This window comes from Larus michahellis, chromosome 15 (assembly GCF_964199755.1).
Source record: "Larus michahellis chromosome 15, bLarMic1.1, whole genome shotgun sequence".
Taxonomy (NCBI): Eukaryota; Metazoa; Chordata; class Aves; order Charadriiformes; family Laridae; genus Larus; species Larus michahellis.
This window is the reverse complement of record NC_133910.1, coordinates 13,072,663-13,089,995: the sequence shown is the minus strand read 5'-3', so window position 1 is coordinate 13,089,995 and position 17,333 is coordinate 13,072,663. Positions and strand designations below refer to the sequence as shown.

Sequence of the window (17,333 nt, the reverse complement as noted above, 5' to 3'; positions counted from 1 at the left end):
GACTCAGGAGGTGACCTGAGAAGGGAGGGAGGAGAGGGAATTTACTTGCAGAGTTTTCCCCTGAGGCACTAGTTTCTTCCCCTAGAGTAACAAGGTGCCGCTTTCAGACCAAGGGGTAACGCTGCTTGAGCACTGTCCTTCCTTCAGGACTGTGACGTCAGCAGCCCAAGGAAAATCCATGCAGAGCCCCACAGCCCCATGTTCCCTGCAATCCCCGATGAGGGACAGCTATCTCTTGAGGAAGAGGATGGAAGGACCCAGCTTGGCTCTGCTCCAGAGCAGACAGCAGCACGCTGCACAGTTCCCTGGGCTCTCATCTGCACCCCCTGAAGCTCTGGAAATGCAGGGGAAGGAGCAGGGAAGGAAGCAGACCTGGCATTATCCAAACCTCACCACACCAGGCCGAGGGAGAGCCTTCCACTGCCAACACGGCACCAGCCATGGGCAGCCTGGCCGCATGGAGCGGCCAAAGGGCTGCCCTCATCCTTGGAGCCACTGAATCCACACAACAGGTACCCAAAGATGCTCAGCACCTGTCAGGATCAGGCCGTGGCTGGCACCAACTCCAAACACACCTGGCCTTGCTCTCCAAACATGCAAATCCTCCCCAGTTCTGACCACTCTGAAAACAACCCCTTTCCCACCATTGCCCCTTGCATCAAAAAAACATTCTGGCCAGTCAATCAAGGAAACAGATAACAAAAAGCAAAATCTCAACTAATCTTTGTGGCTGAAGAAAGAGCTGATTGTTTCTGCTTCTCTCCAAGCCCGCCCCATATCCTGCACTTCCCAGTCCTCTTCACACCTTCTTCCCTTTATTGCCAGGGAAAGAAAATCCTGGTCTTTGGGCTGTTTTGTTTAGCAAATGAGGGACATGCAAAGCAATAACCCCAGGCATCTATCAGAATGAGAGAGGTGCCTCTGTGTCTTCTAGACAGCCTTCAGGCACTGAGAGCAGCAGCCCAGAAATACTATGATCAAGGGTGGATTTAAATTTGGACACGGGATGCATCTTTCTCTTCCTAATGAAGACAGAGGCACAGGACACCTGCAGGAAGCAGAGGCGTGCTCCCAGCTAGCACAGCATTACGCTGGAGCTTATCCTCAGGTTGTATTAACCTCCATGGAGTGGAATCCTAGAGAAGGCAAACCCCTTCACGTTGTGTTGGCAGTAGTTAGGGAAGGGCTAAAAGGAAGTATAAGGACAGGGAAGAATTAGGCTCCAGTTGGGTATGGGTTGTATTGGGGGAAAAAAAAAAAAAATTGCTGAATCCAGTTGCTTCCCACCCTAGACTTCACGAGAAAATGTTTTCGGTGAAAATAAGATAAGAGCAGAGTCACTTGTCCTTGCAGCAGGTCATTCCCCCAGGACCACGCAGTCGCAGGAGATGGGGTCACACCAGCAGGTTAGTTCTAACCCATCAGCCCAGCACACGAGGGGAAACCTGAAGGCTTTAGAGAATCTCCTAGCCAGAGCTGCATACACATGTTTTCTTGCAAACATTCCTGCCTGCTGTTAAGGGCCTAACCTGGGGACAGATGGGGAGTTTGACCTGTGAAGCTGCTACAGAATAAAAAAAGATACTATAAGCAATTTTTTAATCACTTATTCTGCTCAAAAGCAGAGATGTTTTTCCACTTTTGCCCTGGAATAGCACATGCGCACAGAGGAGACAACCAGAACAGACACACCAAAATTAACAAGGATAATTAAATCAGTCGGTTGCCCCTGTGCTGGATGAGGCCTAAGAAAGTGCAGATCCCTGCAGAGTTCCTGACCCACCATCTTTCAACTAACAGTCACACGGACGCACGCTGATCTTAAGGCTGCAACCCCAAACTGAGACTTGAGATCTGCCATGCGTTTCCAGCATGACCTTGGGCAAGACGTGAGCGCTGGATTTCTGAAGTTGTTTAGCGCACTACAAAGCTCACAGAAAGCTTCACTCCATCTGCGAGAGGAGGATAATAATTCCCTCTCTTTCCTTCATTTCACTTGTTTATTTCAACAGTAAGATAGTCAGGAGTGGGACTGCCCCTCCTTATCTTCTACATACAGCACCACGCACAATGGAGTCTTGATCTCAGCTGGAACGCCTAAGTGCTACTGCAATACTAATAATGAGTGACAGAAACTTAATTCAGCAAAGCAACCTAATTCTGGAACTGGCTTAGAAAGCAATCCTCCAAATGTACACAGCAAGACCCCTACATTAAAACCACTAAATTGCCAAACAATAGGAGAAACAGGGCGAGCAGAAACACACAGAGGGGATAAACCAGACATGAGCAATGTTTCCACTGGTGAATAATATTCCAGGGAGAGAGACAGAGCTGGGTATGGAGGCTACGAACATCCCACTTGACACCCTCATTTTAAAGGTGTGGCTTCAAGGCAAGCACTTTTCAATCTGGTCCTTGGGTTGATTTTGACCTGTTGGCCCCAGGGTGATCTGTGTTCACCGTACCAGACGGCAAGGCGGGCAGAGAGCAAAGAGTCCCCAGGAATGGGGAAATCTGAGGCTGGGGACAAGTTGAGCGCGTACTGGGCTCAGCTTTGGTCTGATAAGTTTATCAAGCGCTGCCGGCTGCTAACTGTCAGCCGGCGAAGCAAGCCTGTTAGGGAGGAGGAACAGCTCCCAGGGCAAGATAGGACAGCCCATGCCTTATCGGAGTGCCTGAGCCAAAGAGGGAACTGGAGAGTGAGCACTTTCCAACCACTTCATCTGAACAACAGACAGATTGGCAGGAAAGGCCTGTCAGCCCTTCGCTCTGCCACCCAGGCATCAACAGGGAGCCCCCATCCATGCAAACAACCCTGGTAAGTGCAGCATGAGAGCTGCAAATGTGAACGCAGGGGCCTGAGGGAAGGTACGGGGCAGGTTTTCTTAGGAACATTGCCCAGCAGGGAGTCAGATTTACAGCAAACAATTCAGGTGCTTGCGGAGCAAGCTGCTCCTGTTCAGTGCCCTGAGCAGCAGCTCTCCCCCATGCTGCCTTCCCTAGCTTCTGGAGGGGGAGGAGAATCTAGCATTTCGAAGTAACACTAGCCACTAAGTTTTGGCATACAGATATTCACTTTGTTTTCCCTTTACTGTTTCTGAAAAATAGTTTAAAAAACCCCTAAGTGAACAGAAGAGGGAAAATGTAACTGTCGCATCTGGGCTGCAAAAGTATGGGCCAGCAAATACCCCTTTGCACCGACTACTGGGGCAGCAATAACCCAATCAATACATCTGAAGATCGTAGCAGAGAGACTCTCCCATGTTTATATGGCCTCCCTGGACAAGTACAGCCTGTGCAAGCTCCCCATCTGCGTACCTCAGCCATGACAAGGAGGGCGATACAAGATTCCCACATGGCACACCCTCCGCTTGGTTTTCCTGCTGAGGATGTGCCATGCAGGACAGAACCAGTGTAATATCAGCAACTTCAACACATTGTGTTTCTTCAGTCTGTCAAACCGAGCTGTTAGCGGGTCGCTGCTCATCCAGACCACATGGACAGCTGTCATCCTGCATCCCGCCCACCTTTGGGTCTGTGGTTGTGTTCAAGCTGCCTATATCAGGGGATTTTACCGAGAGCTGACCTCAGTGCAAGCCCTGACCCTGTGCTGGGAGGACACGTTCACTCTTGGCTGCCTGGGTGCAAGGGCTGTCCCAAGGCCTCCAAGGGATATGAGGCAGGAAGCCTTCTGCAGCCGCTCATGTATCTCCAATGTGAGCTAGTCACTCAAAGGCTTCCTTTCTGGTAAGTAACATATCTGGGGAGTTATTCAGCTCTTCCTAAAGCACATATCTAAAATACAACAGAAGTCATGCCTTCAATGCACCTACTTCTCTCACTGAAGAGAATGGGAGCCTAGTATCTATAGACATCTAGAGTTACATGAGATGAGTCACACCCCTGTGGTTTCTGCACCACTCTCAGGCCAAGTTTCTCACAGCTGTTTCTGCTCCAACCCATAATCTCCTCCTCCCCAGGCCATGAGCAACCTCTAAGCTGTTTAATTCCTCTATGCTTCAAGGGTTTGTAAGCAAGTTCCAAGTACAACAGCCACATTCAGCACTGGCAACACAACTCTGAGGTTCAAGGCTTCCTCGTGAAGAATGAGGAGTTAAAAAAACCCTACCCCATTGATTCTGCCTTCCTCTCGAATAATTTTAAGGCAATGGGACTTTATCTTACATCCCAGGCCCTTCTATATTAGAAGCTTTGGTGGGATTTTTGGCAGTGGTCAAGTCCGCTGGTTTCTTCTCTTTATAAAATAGAAGTTATCTCTTGTCTCAGTTGGGGAAGGGGAAGTCAGAGATGATGGAGCATTCTTGTTCTTGAAAGGGGCCCATCCTGAGTGTGGACATGGTGAACCAGCATGTCAGTCAGACATCCCTGCCCCAGCTCCTTATTTAGATCCAGCCTCTAGTAGCCTGACTGTAAATCAGTCAGGCTCAGTGAACACTGGGGTGTGACACCACCTGGAAAAGGAAGGCCAGGAGCTGCAGATGCATTTTCTGACATCATAGCATCATGGACAACGCTAAATACGAGACTCAAAGAAGAAGGATTGTATTCCTGGCTTTGCCATTGCCAGCTGATCTGAGCCAGTCATTCTCCCTCTCTATCTCAGGTTTCCCATCTGCAAAGTGGGAATAACAGAGGCATGTTCTGAGATCTACAGTAATAGAAAAGTAGAATTGCTTCACATGCACAGTCATCTTATACTGGAACAGCAGATATCATTGTGAAAAATCCCACAGAAAATGCACAAAGCATCAAAGCAAAGTCTCTGCATTGTGATCTGCCAACCTGATTATGCGTTTTCCCACTTTAAGATATTAGCCCAAATTTGAGTAGGACAACTAGAAATGGAACTCAGGTCACCTGGACTTCCGGTCTTGCTTCTTAACCAACTTTCTATCTTACCTCCTTGAAGTAGAACTCAGCAGAATATCACACATTAAAACTGTGTTCTTAGGAAGAGTATCATGTACTATTGGTGAGATTTTATTTCTAAGTTCTGGAAGATACTTACAAAAATATACAGAAAACTGATTTTCTAGGGCTTTACGTAAGGGGCAGAACTGACAGAGCAGGAGAAGGACTTTGGTTTCAGCTTAGGTTTGCTGTCTCAACTGGAATTTAAGAAAACTATTAGCTAGAAAGTCAGAGAGCCATATCTGTGTGCCTGCTGCATAGTGTCACAACAGTGGTGTTGGAGGACTCAGAAATACCAGTGATACTTTGCATTTAAATAGCCCATTCCGCCTAAAGATTTCAAGATGTTCCACAAAGATGGAAGCATCTTATCCCTGTTTAACTGCAAGGAAACCAAAAGCCAGGGAGAGAGGAAGTAACTCAAGGTCATACAGAGAGGGAGTGAAAGACCTAAGAAGTGAACCAAGGCATTTTAGCTCCCAGCTCTTATTTCGATCATTAGGCAATTTGATCACTGGGCAAAATCCAGACCCGTTGTGATGAAAACAGCTGCATAATTTGTACCAGTGGAATTCGGTGTATCCTCTCCAAATAAATAGGCACGAGTGCCTTGGAGCCCTGGCATGTCCTTGCTCACACTACACCTTCCCACTGCACATCCGGAAGCAGCCACTACACACCATCACCTATTTCAAGCCAAACCCCTATTTTCTTAATTACATGTTCCCACTGAAGTGGGCACAATGTTGGCAGGATGTAGCCCCCGGCCTGCAAGTCCTCTTACAGCATCATTATGAATTTTGCAGGAGATCCAACACAAACCTTGCGGTTGTCAGAATCAATAATTTCTATTTTCGGTGCACCACCTCCTCAGCCCCACTTCCACAATCCCAAAGTCCCCAGCAATCTTAGCTCGGAAGGGAATGTGACTCAGGCCTTCAACTGAAGCGCTGTCATCTGCAAACCCTGAAGACTGGATGTGGCCATGGTTTTATCACTGGCCACCAGCTGCCTCTAGAGCTCTTGCCTCCTCCCCAATGATTCAGCAAATCTTCTTTGAGGAGAAAAACAAGCGCACAAGTGAACAAATCACAATGTCAGATTACCAAAATGAGCGGGGAAAACCTGCAGCGCAAAGGAGGGAGATAAAAGCTGGTGAAGTCGCACGATCCAAGGACTGAAAGGCCTGGCAAAGACTTGTTTTTGGAGAAGAGGCAATAATAATGTGAAAAATAAGACTGTAATTTGGAGTCTTTACCCCACGAAACATTGCTAACAATAAAAGAGAACACAACGTGGAAGGAAATGAAGCATATTCTGCCCTCCGGTATCTGGGTATTGCACAGGGCTGATAGGGATTTTTTACGGGTGTAGCTGAGAGCTGAATAGTCCATTCTGGTTTACACTGGAACAAAGTTCCCTCAAGCAAACTACTTCCAGAAGGAGTTTCTGCTCTTCATAACCAAGACTTTCAATAGTTTGAACTATTTTGAACATTCTGTGTCATTTGGTATTTAAGACATAGCACAGGGCAGTTAGAAACAACGTTTTAACTGCTACAGTTTTGGCCACTGTATCATCTTTATATAATATAACCTTTTTCCGTAAAAATTTTGTTTCCTGCTGTTAACTGCTCCTGAGGTGGAACACAGTAACAGCTTAGCAGCTCACGGTACACAGCCTATAGAATAGAAAGTAAAGGAGAAGCTTTGGCCAAACCTTAGCGAGGAGGTGTAGCGTTTCCCCTAATGGCATTGAGCCCAGACACACCGGTCAGAGCCCAGCCTTGCAAGAATGCCATGAAAGCCTAATGAAAATAAGAGTGCTTGCAATTCATGGAGAGCTCACGTCATGCTTGTGGAGCCTCTCAGCCCAGTGGGTCTCTGATATCTGTGAGAAAGAGATACAGCCTTCCACTAGATCAAACACAACACAAAAAATAAGCGCAAAAAGAAGAGGAGCTCAGGAACTGTCTATTGTGGATGGATAAACTGAAGCTGACTTTAATCTCATATTGCTTTTATACTTTTCCTGATTTACGTCACTAACCAGCACAGAGATCAATGACTTGACACTAAAGTACAGTAAGCAGGACTGACTTACCCTACTATAGGTCTGTACATTCTCCATGAATATTTATGTATTCACCCCACCAACAACTTACAGCTCACAAAACCTCCTTGCTCCTTCTCCAAGGGAACAGGGTCTTCGTGTACATACCTACAGCGCCTACTGCTCTTCCCCAGGAAACATGAAGGAGGCAACCACAGCACAAGCCAGAAGACCTCTCAAGCTCACCCAGGGAGCTAACACCATCTAAACCATGCATGAATGATTCTGGGGATGTCTCCTTTTAAAGCCTTTCCCTCTGTAGTGCTGCCACCTGCTCTCACAGGTTTGGGGGTTTCTCTCCTCTAACAATAATCAGGTGTGCTCTTAGACCTGGAGTGGCAGAGCCAAGGGAATTACGGTTTTTAAAATAAAAACGTGGTACTACTGCACCCTACAGGCTGAAAACAGCGAATATATAATTATATATTTTTTTAAATCACAATTTCTAAGCCAGTTTCATCACTTTGAGGAGGGAGACTGGCTCCCAGGTATTTGGGGCTGGGGCTTTCGCTTCTGCCCCATCGCGGATCTCTCACAGAACGAACACACCCATTGCCCACCCTGTGGGATGAGCAGGGGCAACAGCAGCAGCTGTAACATCAACACAGGAACATGCACACCCCCCACACACCAGAACCCCTGACTGAGGTGGGGGGCTGTCCCAGACACACTGGCGGCTGTGGCAGGGCACCCACAGGAAAGGCGGAGCTCAGGGACTGAGCAGAAGTGGTTGGGGGGAGAAGGTGGGATGGAGACCTTCACCAGTTTAAGCTGCCGCCCTGTTCTGTTCTGTCCCTCTTGGTTTGGCACAACAGAGGCGGGCACACTTGAGAAACTGCCTGGCAGCAGAAACCTCGGCAAAAGTCCACTTGAGGCCTTGCCAGGTGAGGGGACCTGGAGATGTGGTGAAGATGACTGCCTCCCCCAGCACAGCATGTGCAGCGTGGGGTGCAGTGAGCCCGGCTCTCTGCCTGCTGCCAGTGGGCTGGAACGTGCAGGAGTCAATGCCATATGCTCCTGTGACCACGTTCATGGGACCTGTTCCCTCCTGGCCCACGGCTGGTTTTGCCGGAACAATCTGTGAGATCTCCCACAAGAAACATCTTTCATTTTCTCACTGTAGTCCTTCATCGGCACTTTACAAGAAAAAAAAATTAATCTAAACTGCATTTCCATCTTGGCTTGTCCCTGGACCCTACTGAGCTGCAGTAATTACAGTAGAGGAAATGCAGAGGGTGAAGCCTTTTGTGCTGCAAACGCATTTCTTACAAACCAGTAGCCGATTGCCTGAGGGTTTTCTGTCGGATAGTACAGGGGACCTCTGTCATTGTGCAACTGGATGTAGCTTTGCTGGGGTTTCTTCAAATTTAAATTTTCTTGCCTCAGTGATGTCACAGGAGTCTTTTACGGTACCAGGATGTGATTCCAAAATCCATAGGGAGGTGTGGCCAAAGATAAACCAACCCATTGCTCACATGGCTGAGTCCCTTCTCTTCCAAAATCTGGGGCACAAACTTCCATTTTCGCATGTTCCCGTGAAGGCCCCGAATCCATGTGTGCCACAGGCAGAAAGCAAACCCGATCCTTTCCCCCTTTCTTAGGGAGGGATACAACAATCCCCAGGTGTCTGGTGAGAACCTGATTGGCCTCAGCAGGGCCCGTCGCCCGCACAACGCTATCTTTGTGAACTTTGATGATGAAGAAATCCCAACTAAACCCCTGGATGCTGCTGTACAGACCTGGAAGAAAGTGTGCACCAACCCTGTGGACAAAAAGGCGGAGGAAGAGCTGAGAAAGGTACGTGCCATAGTCCTGCCTTGAGCACGGTACTGTGGCATGCAGACCTTGCTGAAAATTGTTGTGGTTGTAACTAGTCTTGGCTTCTCTGAACGTTTTGTGTTTACGTTTCCTGTTTAACCTTGTTAACAAGTGAGATATGGGCCTGTGTAATTAGGCCAGGAACCTGAATCCAGGCCTTTGGGTTCCACTCCAGTGGGATATCAGCTGTCCTTTGCCCTTAGCAAAACACGCATTTGCTTTTTCTGCTCTCTAATCTATCAAACGAGAAGGGCTCTACTGGCATATTCTGCCAGGGATACAGGAATTTTTGGTGTCCTGAACAGCTGCGGCTCCCCTTGAAATGATGGATGGGATAAGACTTTGTCAAGGCATGACAATGTCACGTCAGCAAAGTGAGTGAGTGGCATGTACCTGAAATGCCACTGAGGGCTGTGAAATTTTCTACCGTAGAGTTGTCCGTGTTCTGAAAACGAATTATGCGATGTGCCTTCTGCAGGGCTCTCCAGCCCTTTTGGAGAATAGTCTGGCTGCTGGGTGGACATTGTCTGTTTTTCTGAGGATAACAATGGGCAAATGCAAAGTCTGACTGATATAACAAGTCTCAGTAGACACTACTGGGACGGCTGTATTCAGTTCCACCGTTGTTTCTATAATATTTTAGCTCTTTGAAGTCCCTCCTGTCTGGTCTCAGAATGCAGTAAAAGCCAATATCAGCGTTCACCTCGCCAAGCTGGAACTTCTGTTGCCGTATTTGGCCTATTACATGGTGAGTCTGTACATCTGCCCCTGTGCCTGTCTGGGGCTGCTCGGAGGCAGAGCAAGGGAGCGTCACCTGGGTGTTCCTGGTTCTCTTCATCTTGTGCAGGACGCTTGGTCTCAGACTTTGGGACAGAGGATTCCCCTGCTCTGATTTTGCAGAGAGTAAGGCGAGGGAAAGGACTTTCTGAGGTCATCTAATAAATCCGTGACAGAGCTGGCATCCAGTCATTAAGAGCAGATCACATCTCCCTCTTTCCAGGTTAAAGGGTTTGGTTGCTGTGACAGCTCTCCTCTCCCCACCTTGCTCAAGTCAGCATAGCCCAAAGACCACCCTGCCTCTCACACACCAGTCCAGCACCTCTGTTTCTGAGCCAGGGATATTGTGCAGGGTGCTTGCCCTCCGTTCATTGTTGGTTTTCTTTTTTCACCTCTAGGATACACTCCTAATGTAGTGTAGATTGTCCTCACTAGCTGCTGCACTTCTCAATTCCATTTTGACTTCCCCAGTAGTTAGCAAGGACAGAAGGAAGCAGGCAATGGGGCAGAGCTTCAGGCCCACAGAGGTTGGCCACTCATTAGTCTGCCATTGCTGTCTGGATTGTTACCACCCCATCACAGAGATTAAGGATCTGCTGGCATTTTCTAAACCTTGTGTATTCCCCAGTGTGTTACGAGTGCAAGGTTTCTCGTTAGTGGCTGATAATACGCTCTAACGCATGGTTCAGTCTGATTTCAGCCTCCTGCTCTTGTGAGACGCTTCTCAAGGCTTCAGCATTTTTTAACGTTTGCTGGAGTTTTGTTAGACTGAGATATTTCCTTGGGTTTGGCCTCCAGCCCACAAAGGCAACATCTGCAGGGCTCTCACACAGTGACGCCAGTCTACCTCAGCCATGGTTTGGCCTCAGCCTACTGAAGGACAAGCGTGTAGAGGCTCCACTGGTTTACCTTAGACCCAATTCTGGGTCGTGGCATTGACACACAGCGTCACTCGTAGCTATATATACGTAAGTCTCCACCTGGGGACTAGCTCCTGAGGAGTGCAGTCACCATGGCTCGCTGGGAGATCCTGTGCTTTGCCTTGTGCTGCTACCTCGGGGTAGCACGGGCTGCAACCGTAAGTACAACAGCACTTCTTAAGGCTTTGCAAGACATTTTGTCTGTTCCTCTCTGAAGACGCAAACTCCTGCTACGTCTGGTCTGGAGCCCATGAAAGAGGGCCTGCAGACCGTGACAGCCGAGGCAGGGTGTTCTCCTGCCCTAAACACGGCCAAGTCTCTCACCAACATTTTTCCAAAAGTCCCTGCACAGTTCTGTGTCAGGTCTGGCCTGGTTTACATCTTAAGACTGAAGGTCTTCTACCATTTATCTTTGGGAGTGCAGGAGAATTGCTGCTGCCTGTCTGCTTGAAAGGGCAGCTTGCAGGACATCCGCATGGGCACATCTCCAGTGGCAGACACATGTGGGCTTTCCACAAGGGTCCAAAGGGACGGCTGGGGAAGGCAGACTGTGAGTGGGTCCATCTGGGGAACTGGGCAGGGCAAAGTGTGTGTGCTGGCAACAGGGGAAGCCAGAGGTGTGAAGGACTGTGCAATGGATTTTTCTCTTCTCAATGGTACCACGTGTAGCTGGGTGTGGTGTACACCGAGGGCGGTTTTGTGGAAGGCGAGAGTAAAAAACTGGGACTCTTTGGGAGTTACATCGACATCTTCAGAGGGATCCCCTTTGCTGCCCCTCCAAAGACTCTGGAAGACCCCCGACCTCATCCTGGCTGGGATGGTAAGATCCAACTTTTGAATGCCTTTGGTTTGGGGTTTTATTTTCACTTCTCTCTCTTTAGTCCATTCTTGACAAGCAAAGATGTTGTTGCCTGCTTTCATCTACTAAGCAGTGCCAAGAAAAAGTTCTTAGTCTCATGGTGGGTGTGAGAGTCTTTGTCTAAGTGTTCCCAAGCAATGCAAGTAACCACATGAAGTAACAAACCCAAAGCATGGCACCTGCATCTCCCCTCCCCATGCCACTGCTGCCCAGAGCTAGTTCACACGGGAAGGGATCCCTCTTTGTCCGGTCACAGACCGGCCACAGTGGCTGGGGAAGCGTTGCTGCCTCTGCACTGGACTCACAGAGGAGAGAATGGATGGACAGACAGCTTGCAACCAAAGGATGGAGTCGATACCTCTAACTAGAACCTGCCGTCTTGCCTCTCTCCTCTCAGGGACGTTGCAGGCAAAAGAATTCAAAAATCGCTGCATGCAGATGACGCTCACACAATCTGACGTCCGCGGGAAGGAGGACTGTCTCTATCTGAACATCTGGATCCCTCAAGGGAAGAGACAGGGTACGTGCTTGACAGAGATCTGGGGAGGAGATTTCCAGTTGCCTTTTGTAGACACAATGCTCTGGAGCATCTCTCAGCGGCTACGCTGCCATAGTGGGCAACTGCCGGAGCGCTGATTTTGAGAGGGAAAGGTAGGAGCCATGTCAACCAATGTCCCTCAGCTGCAGCCTGTTGGGAGTTTCAGCCTCTTCTACAGAGCGTGGACTTTCTTGGCCACAGGCTATTGCAAAGCATGTCTGTTCATGCCCAGGTGGAGCGATGCTCAGCGAGTGGGTGTGGGGATGGATGGGCAGCGCCTTCTAGCTATGTAGTGGCTCACACTGCTTTTTCTCCTCGTCTCCCAGTCTCTACCAACTTGCCGGTGATGGTCTGGATCTACGGCGGCGGCTTCCTTGTAGGAGGGAGCCAGGGAGCCAACTTCCTCAGTAACTACCTCTATGATGGTGAGGAGATCGCTGTGCGGGGCAACGTGATCGTGGTGACCGTCAACTATCGCCTGGGGCCCCTGGGCTTCCTGAGCACTGGAGATGAAAACTTGCCAGGTACTGTAGCTTCTCCCTCTTCAGGGGACCCTGTCATGGGTCCCCAGTTTATCAGCTTTGCTGTGCCCTTGCTCAATGGTGGGTGCTCTCTATTACTCAGGGAACTATGGGCTGAAGGACCAGCACATGGCTATTGCCTGGGTGAAGAGAAATATCAAGGCCTTTGGCGGTGACCCGGAAAACATCACCATCTTCGGGGAATCAGCCGGTGCCGCCAGTGTCTCCCTGCAGGTGTGTTGTTCTTGTCAGAGCCTACCAGAGCCACTTCTCTTCTCTGTAAATGGGAGAGGTGGTCCCCTTGGCACTCTGCCTCTTTCCTCCACACACGCTTCCCCATTAACATCCTCTCTGCCTGGGGACAGCAATGCTCAACCTCTCTGCTTTGTAGCTGCTCCTCCTTCTTCAGTTCAATCAGTCTCACCACTGCAGGCATGTGTCCTCACTTTTGGGACCTCTGGTGAAATAGCATTTACTTGCCACGTCCCCCTGCTCTGCTCCTCTTCTCACCCTGTCACCTTTTAACTTTAACTGCTGAGACTGTTCAGTAGCACGAGAGCTGGTGGCTTCCCTGGGCCTTGTGCCGAAGGTGTGAGGCGATCGGCCGGGTCTGGCAGGCAATGGGGTCTTCAGGAGTTTGTACCTGAAACTCTCTTATATCTGTTTTGCTCCACAGACGTTGAGCCCAAAGAACAAGGGTCTGTTCAAGAGAGCCATCAGCCAGAGCGGTGTCGGTCTCTGCAGCTGGGCCATCCAGAGGGACCCACTCGCCTGGGCTAAAAAGGTAACGTGCAAGTCTTGCTTGAGAGAATGGAAAACAAAAAAAGGGATTCCCTAGAGAACAGCATTACTAGCAAGGGATTCGTCAGGAGTCATGCTGCCAAACATAGAGCTTTGGAAAGACGCTGCTTTGAGATAAAACCAGCCTCTGCCCCCGTGAAGCTGGTAACGAAGCCTGGCTTCAGAGGGTAGTGCTGGGAGGTTTCTCTCTCTCCTCCTGCAGCTTGGACAAAAAGTCGGCTGCCCCCTTGACAACACCACCGTTTTGGCTGACTGCCTGCGCACCTCCGACCCCAAAACTCTGACGCTGGCCTACCACCTGCAGCTGATCAACCTGCCCGGTAAGTCCCTCAGCCTGTGCTGTGGTCCCCTACCCACCCAGGGCTCACCATGCCTTTGATGGGACACTGGGGCGACTGTCAGGAGTTAGAAGCCATGCTTTTGCCCTTCAGAAAGGGGACAATAATGACAGATCTTGCAGTTGCCCTTCCGCAGGCAGGTGCACGTTGCGCTGAATGAATGTTGTTCGTCGTGCAACGGCAGCGGTGGCAGAGGAATTAGCCAAGGGCCATGCCTCAGCTCCAAACAGCTCTTTGGGCTTTCTCTTCTGTGAAAGCAGCAAGAGCAATTCCGGAACACAGCTTACAAAAAAGATAATTGACCGCAACCCTGCTATTTTCATTTGAGTCGCTGGGTGGAGTGTAGGACTTCTCACAGCAGGTAGGGAATGCTTCTGCTTTTGCTGCCTGTGAGAACTTTCCCAACAAGACTCTCCTCCGCTTGCTCTCCTCCTGCCCCGAGTAAATAGCCCCAGTATTTAGCCTTGCTCAGGACAGAGAGTGGCCAAGCAACTCCTGTGCAGCTGCACTGGCCTGAGCGGGTTGTCCGTAGCCAGCGGGGATGGGGAATTCTGCTCTGCCCCGGCTTTTTGGGAACAGGCTGCAGGAAGGAGGAGAGACGTTGTTACCTGCCGGTACTTGGCTGGCAGATCTCTCGTTCTTCTCCCTCACCTACAGGCATGAGGTTTACCAAACGTGGTCCTGTGGTCATGCTGAAGGCACCACCCAAGCTCTCATTCACCTCAGCCTATTCCTTCCACAGTTCCTCGAGCCATGGGATACGCCAGGCTACACATCTGCCTTTTCTCAGCTCCTAACAGACTCTGGTTTTGTCTCCTGCTGCAGTTCCACTGGTTCACACACTCGCCATCACTCCTGTCGTCGACGGAGACTTCCTTCCAGACATGCCAGAGAACCTCTTTGCCAACGCTGCTGACATTGACTACATTGCTGGGGTCAATGACATGGATGGGCACATCTTTGCTGGCATTGATTTACCTGCTATCAACCGCCCATTTGTGAAAGTCACTGCGTAAGTGAAGGATGCTCTTAAAACTCTTAACAGGAGGAACCTTATCTTTAACGTAGTCCCCAAACTCCAAGGACTTAGTCCTGAGTGGACAGGGCACTACCTTCAAAACAGGATGTCACTCTAAGCCAGGGTGCCCAGGGCATATGTTGCCAAATCCAGAGCCTTCAAGAGAAAGGACCAGCTCGTGGCGAAGCTTCCCCGTATACCTTTAAGGTGCTCCTGAACTCAGCACCAGTGATAGGCTTGGCAGCCCTGATGCTCTCTGGCCAGAGCCGGTACGTGCCAAACATGCTGGATACCCATCCACAAGAGTCCTTTCTGCGGACAAAAGGAGCTTATGGCCAATTCAGCCCTAAGCTGTTCTACCGAGAAAGCTGGGAAGCACATGCCCTCCATCTAAGACTAGGGATGAAATCACTGGCTTTTACTCCACCAAACCATTGCTAACCACAGGGTTGGATGTGAACGTCAACAGGAGCTGGGATCCGTTTCCATGAGGCCTGACCCCCTTGAAGCTGCAGATCTGCAATTCATTGATACTATTTGTCTTTCCAGGGATGAGGTCTATAATTTGATCAAAGGACTTACTGTGGACAGAGGCGAGCGCGGAGCCAACGCGACATACGATCTCTATACGCAACCATGGGGTGACAACCCGAGCCAGGAGCTCATAAAGAAGACAGTGGTGGACCTGATTACTGACTACATCTTCCTGGTTCCCACACAGTGGGCACTGAACCTGCACCTGCAGAATGCCCGGTGAGGAGCTTTTTGGTACTGAGTACACGCTTACACAGCGCTCATACAAACACTGTTTCTCTAATGCTGCAAAGGGAGTCGTGCTAGGAATTTGTTTTAAATTCCCATTCAAACAGGTGTTTGCTTCCTAAAAACTTCAGACTTCATCCTAGCAATGTTTGATGCCACGAGACATGGCAGTTGGATGATACCACGGTTAGGGTGAAAATCACAAATGGAAGTTAAAAATTATCAGGTAGAAGGATGTTGTCGTGGTTTGCGCTGGACTGGCCACTGAAACGAACGACAGATGCTCTCTCCCACCTCTCTCTCTCTCTCTCTCAAGGATGGTCCTGAGACCACCTCTTAGATGCATGTGAGCATCTTCCAAGGCTGAATCTCTGCCTCTGCTGGTATTTCTAGCATAGTTATGAATCTGCACCCCTTTCTGTGCTCTCTGCTCACAGCTGCTTAGCCAGTCTCTTTTATTTCCCCAGGAATGCCAAGACGTACAGCTACCTGTTCTCCCAGCCATCCCGAATGCCCGTCTACCCAAGCTGGGTAGGGGCAGACCATGCTGATGACCTGCAGTACGTGTTTGGGAAACCCTTTGCCACCCCCCTGGGCTACCTGCCCAAGCACAGGACTGTCTCAGGTGCCATGATTGCTTACTGGACCAACTTTGCCAGGACAGGGTGAGTGATTCCAGTTCTGTATTTCAGGCTTGCTGCAGCACTTCAACCTGCTGCTTTTGCCTATTAACTTCTCAGGAGCAATTCCCAAAGCGGGGTGTCCTCTGCCTGTACTTCTGCTGTGAGTCTCGTTCTTCGTCTCCCAGGGGTGGCGTTTGCTCTGGGTCCTCCTCATCCAGGGAACACCTGGGGACAGCAGAAGCATTTCCAGAACTTGTGAACTCTGCTTAAACTTAATCATGATATTTGTTTCTGAATCCTGACATTCAGACAGGAGTTAAGCCCCTGTCTGCAGCTAGGGACGATGGTAGCGGGGACCAAGGGAGGAGACTGCAGGTCAGCAAGTCACTCCTAGCAGGCAGAAGTGCTATTGCTTGACTCTCTCTGGCAATGTCAGACTCTCTCTTTGCACTCGCTTAAAGCCTCACGTGAGCAGATGCGGGCCCTGCCAAACTCCTCGAACCTTGCTGTGTCCACAAGTTTCCCTGATAAAACTGAACTTCTATTTCTCATTTTTTCCCCAGTGATCCCAACAAAGGGAACTCAAAGGTGCCCGTTAACTGGCCGCCCTACACCAATGAGGCCAGTAACTACCTGGAAATCAACAACAAGTTGAGCCAGAACTCTGTGAAGCAGAATCTGAAAAGCCAGTATGTGACCTTCTGGAACACGGTCTATCAGAGTCTGCCACAGGTTGCCAACATCTCCCTGGCTAATGAACTGCTGTGGAACTAAGAAAAAACACCTTTTAAATATTGGCCCAATTCATTAAAGGCTTGCTTGTTACTGAGAGATTCCAGGTTCTCTGTGTCTTTGCCGTGACAGGATTTTCTCCCTAACATTATGGTTGGCCCCAGAGCTGGAGGCAGCGCTGCAGGGGGCTCTCCCCCGAGCGGAGCAGAGGGGCAGAATCCCCCCCTCACCCTGCTGCCCACGCTGCTGGGGATGCAGCCCCTGGTGGGGGGGGTTCTGTGCTGCCAGTGCACGTTACCGGCTCACGTTGGGCTTTTCGTCCACCAACACTGCCAAGTCCTTCTCCTCAGGGCTGCTCTCCAGCCATTCTCTGCCCAGCCTGGGTTTGTGCTTGGGGTTACATCCACTCTAATAACAAACAGCTCTAAGGTAATTACAGTTGTAATATATGCACGCAAACCAACTGGTGAACTGTTGCCATACAGTTGCACCTCAGAAACTCAAAGAGGGGAAAATAAACCCAAGGGGGAAAGGGTATTATTCCACACTGATTTATGGGCACAAGTCCCCGCTTGGCAG

The 17,333-nt window shown here is 49.7% G+C and overlaps 2 protein-coding genes across 8 annotated transcripts in view; one reads left to right on the top strand and one right to left on the bottom strand.

Moving 5' to 3' along the window:
• TSC1 (TSC complex subunit 1) overlaps positions 1 to 7,267 on the bottom strand; it is a 52,654-nt gene extending 45,387 nt beyond the window's left edge. Inside the window, exon 1 of one of the 2 annotated variants that reach the window (XM_074609285.1) lies at positions 7,156 to 7,267. The gene's annotated coding sequence lies outside the window, so the exon portion shown is untranslated. Of the gene's footprint in view, positions 1 to 5,757; positions 5,936 to 7,155 lie in introns of those variants that run through there. The other variant, XM_074609283.1, reaches the window with a different exon arrangement.
• Positions 57 to 16,855, top strand: LOC141751832 (bile salt-activated lipase-like). Of its 6 annotated transcripts, none has more exons than XM_074609294.1 (14): positions 2,693 to 2,821; positions 3,112 to 3,750; positions 8,649 to 8,844; positions 9,509 to 9,613; positions 11,232 to 11,382; positions 11,819 to 11,941; positions 12,286 to 12,483; positions 12,584 to 12,714; positions 13,157 to 13,264; positions 13,484 to 13,601; positions 14,445 to 14,631; positions 15,187 to 15,390; positions 15,867 to 16,064; positions 16,586 to 16,855. In XM_074609294.1, exons 2-14 carry the CDS (start codon positions 3,500 to 3,502, stop codon positions 16,794 to 16,796), a joined length of 2,181 nt encoding a protein of 726 aa, XP_074465395.1. In that variant the 5' UTR covers positions 2,693 to 2,821; positions 3,112 to 3,499; the 3' UTR covers positions 16,797 to 16,855. The 6 variants fall into 6 exon arrangements, with proteins under 6 accessions (XP_074465393.1, XP_074465398.1, XP_074465395.1 ...); XM_074609295.1 differs by having other exon boundaries at positions 2,696 to 2,821; positions 3,455 to 3,750; XM_074609292.1 differs by lacking the exon at positions 3,112 to 3,750 and having other exon boundaries at positions 57 to 2,821.
• Positions 16,856 to 17,333: the final 478 nt, after the last annotated feature.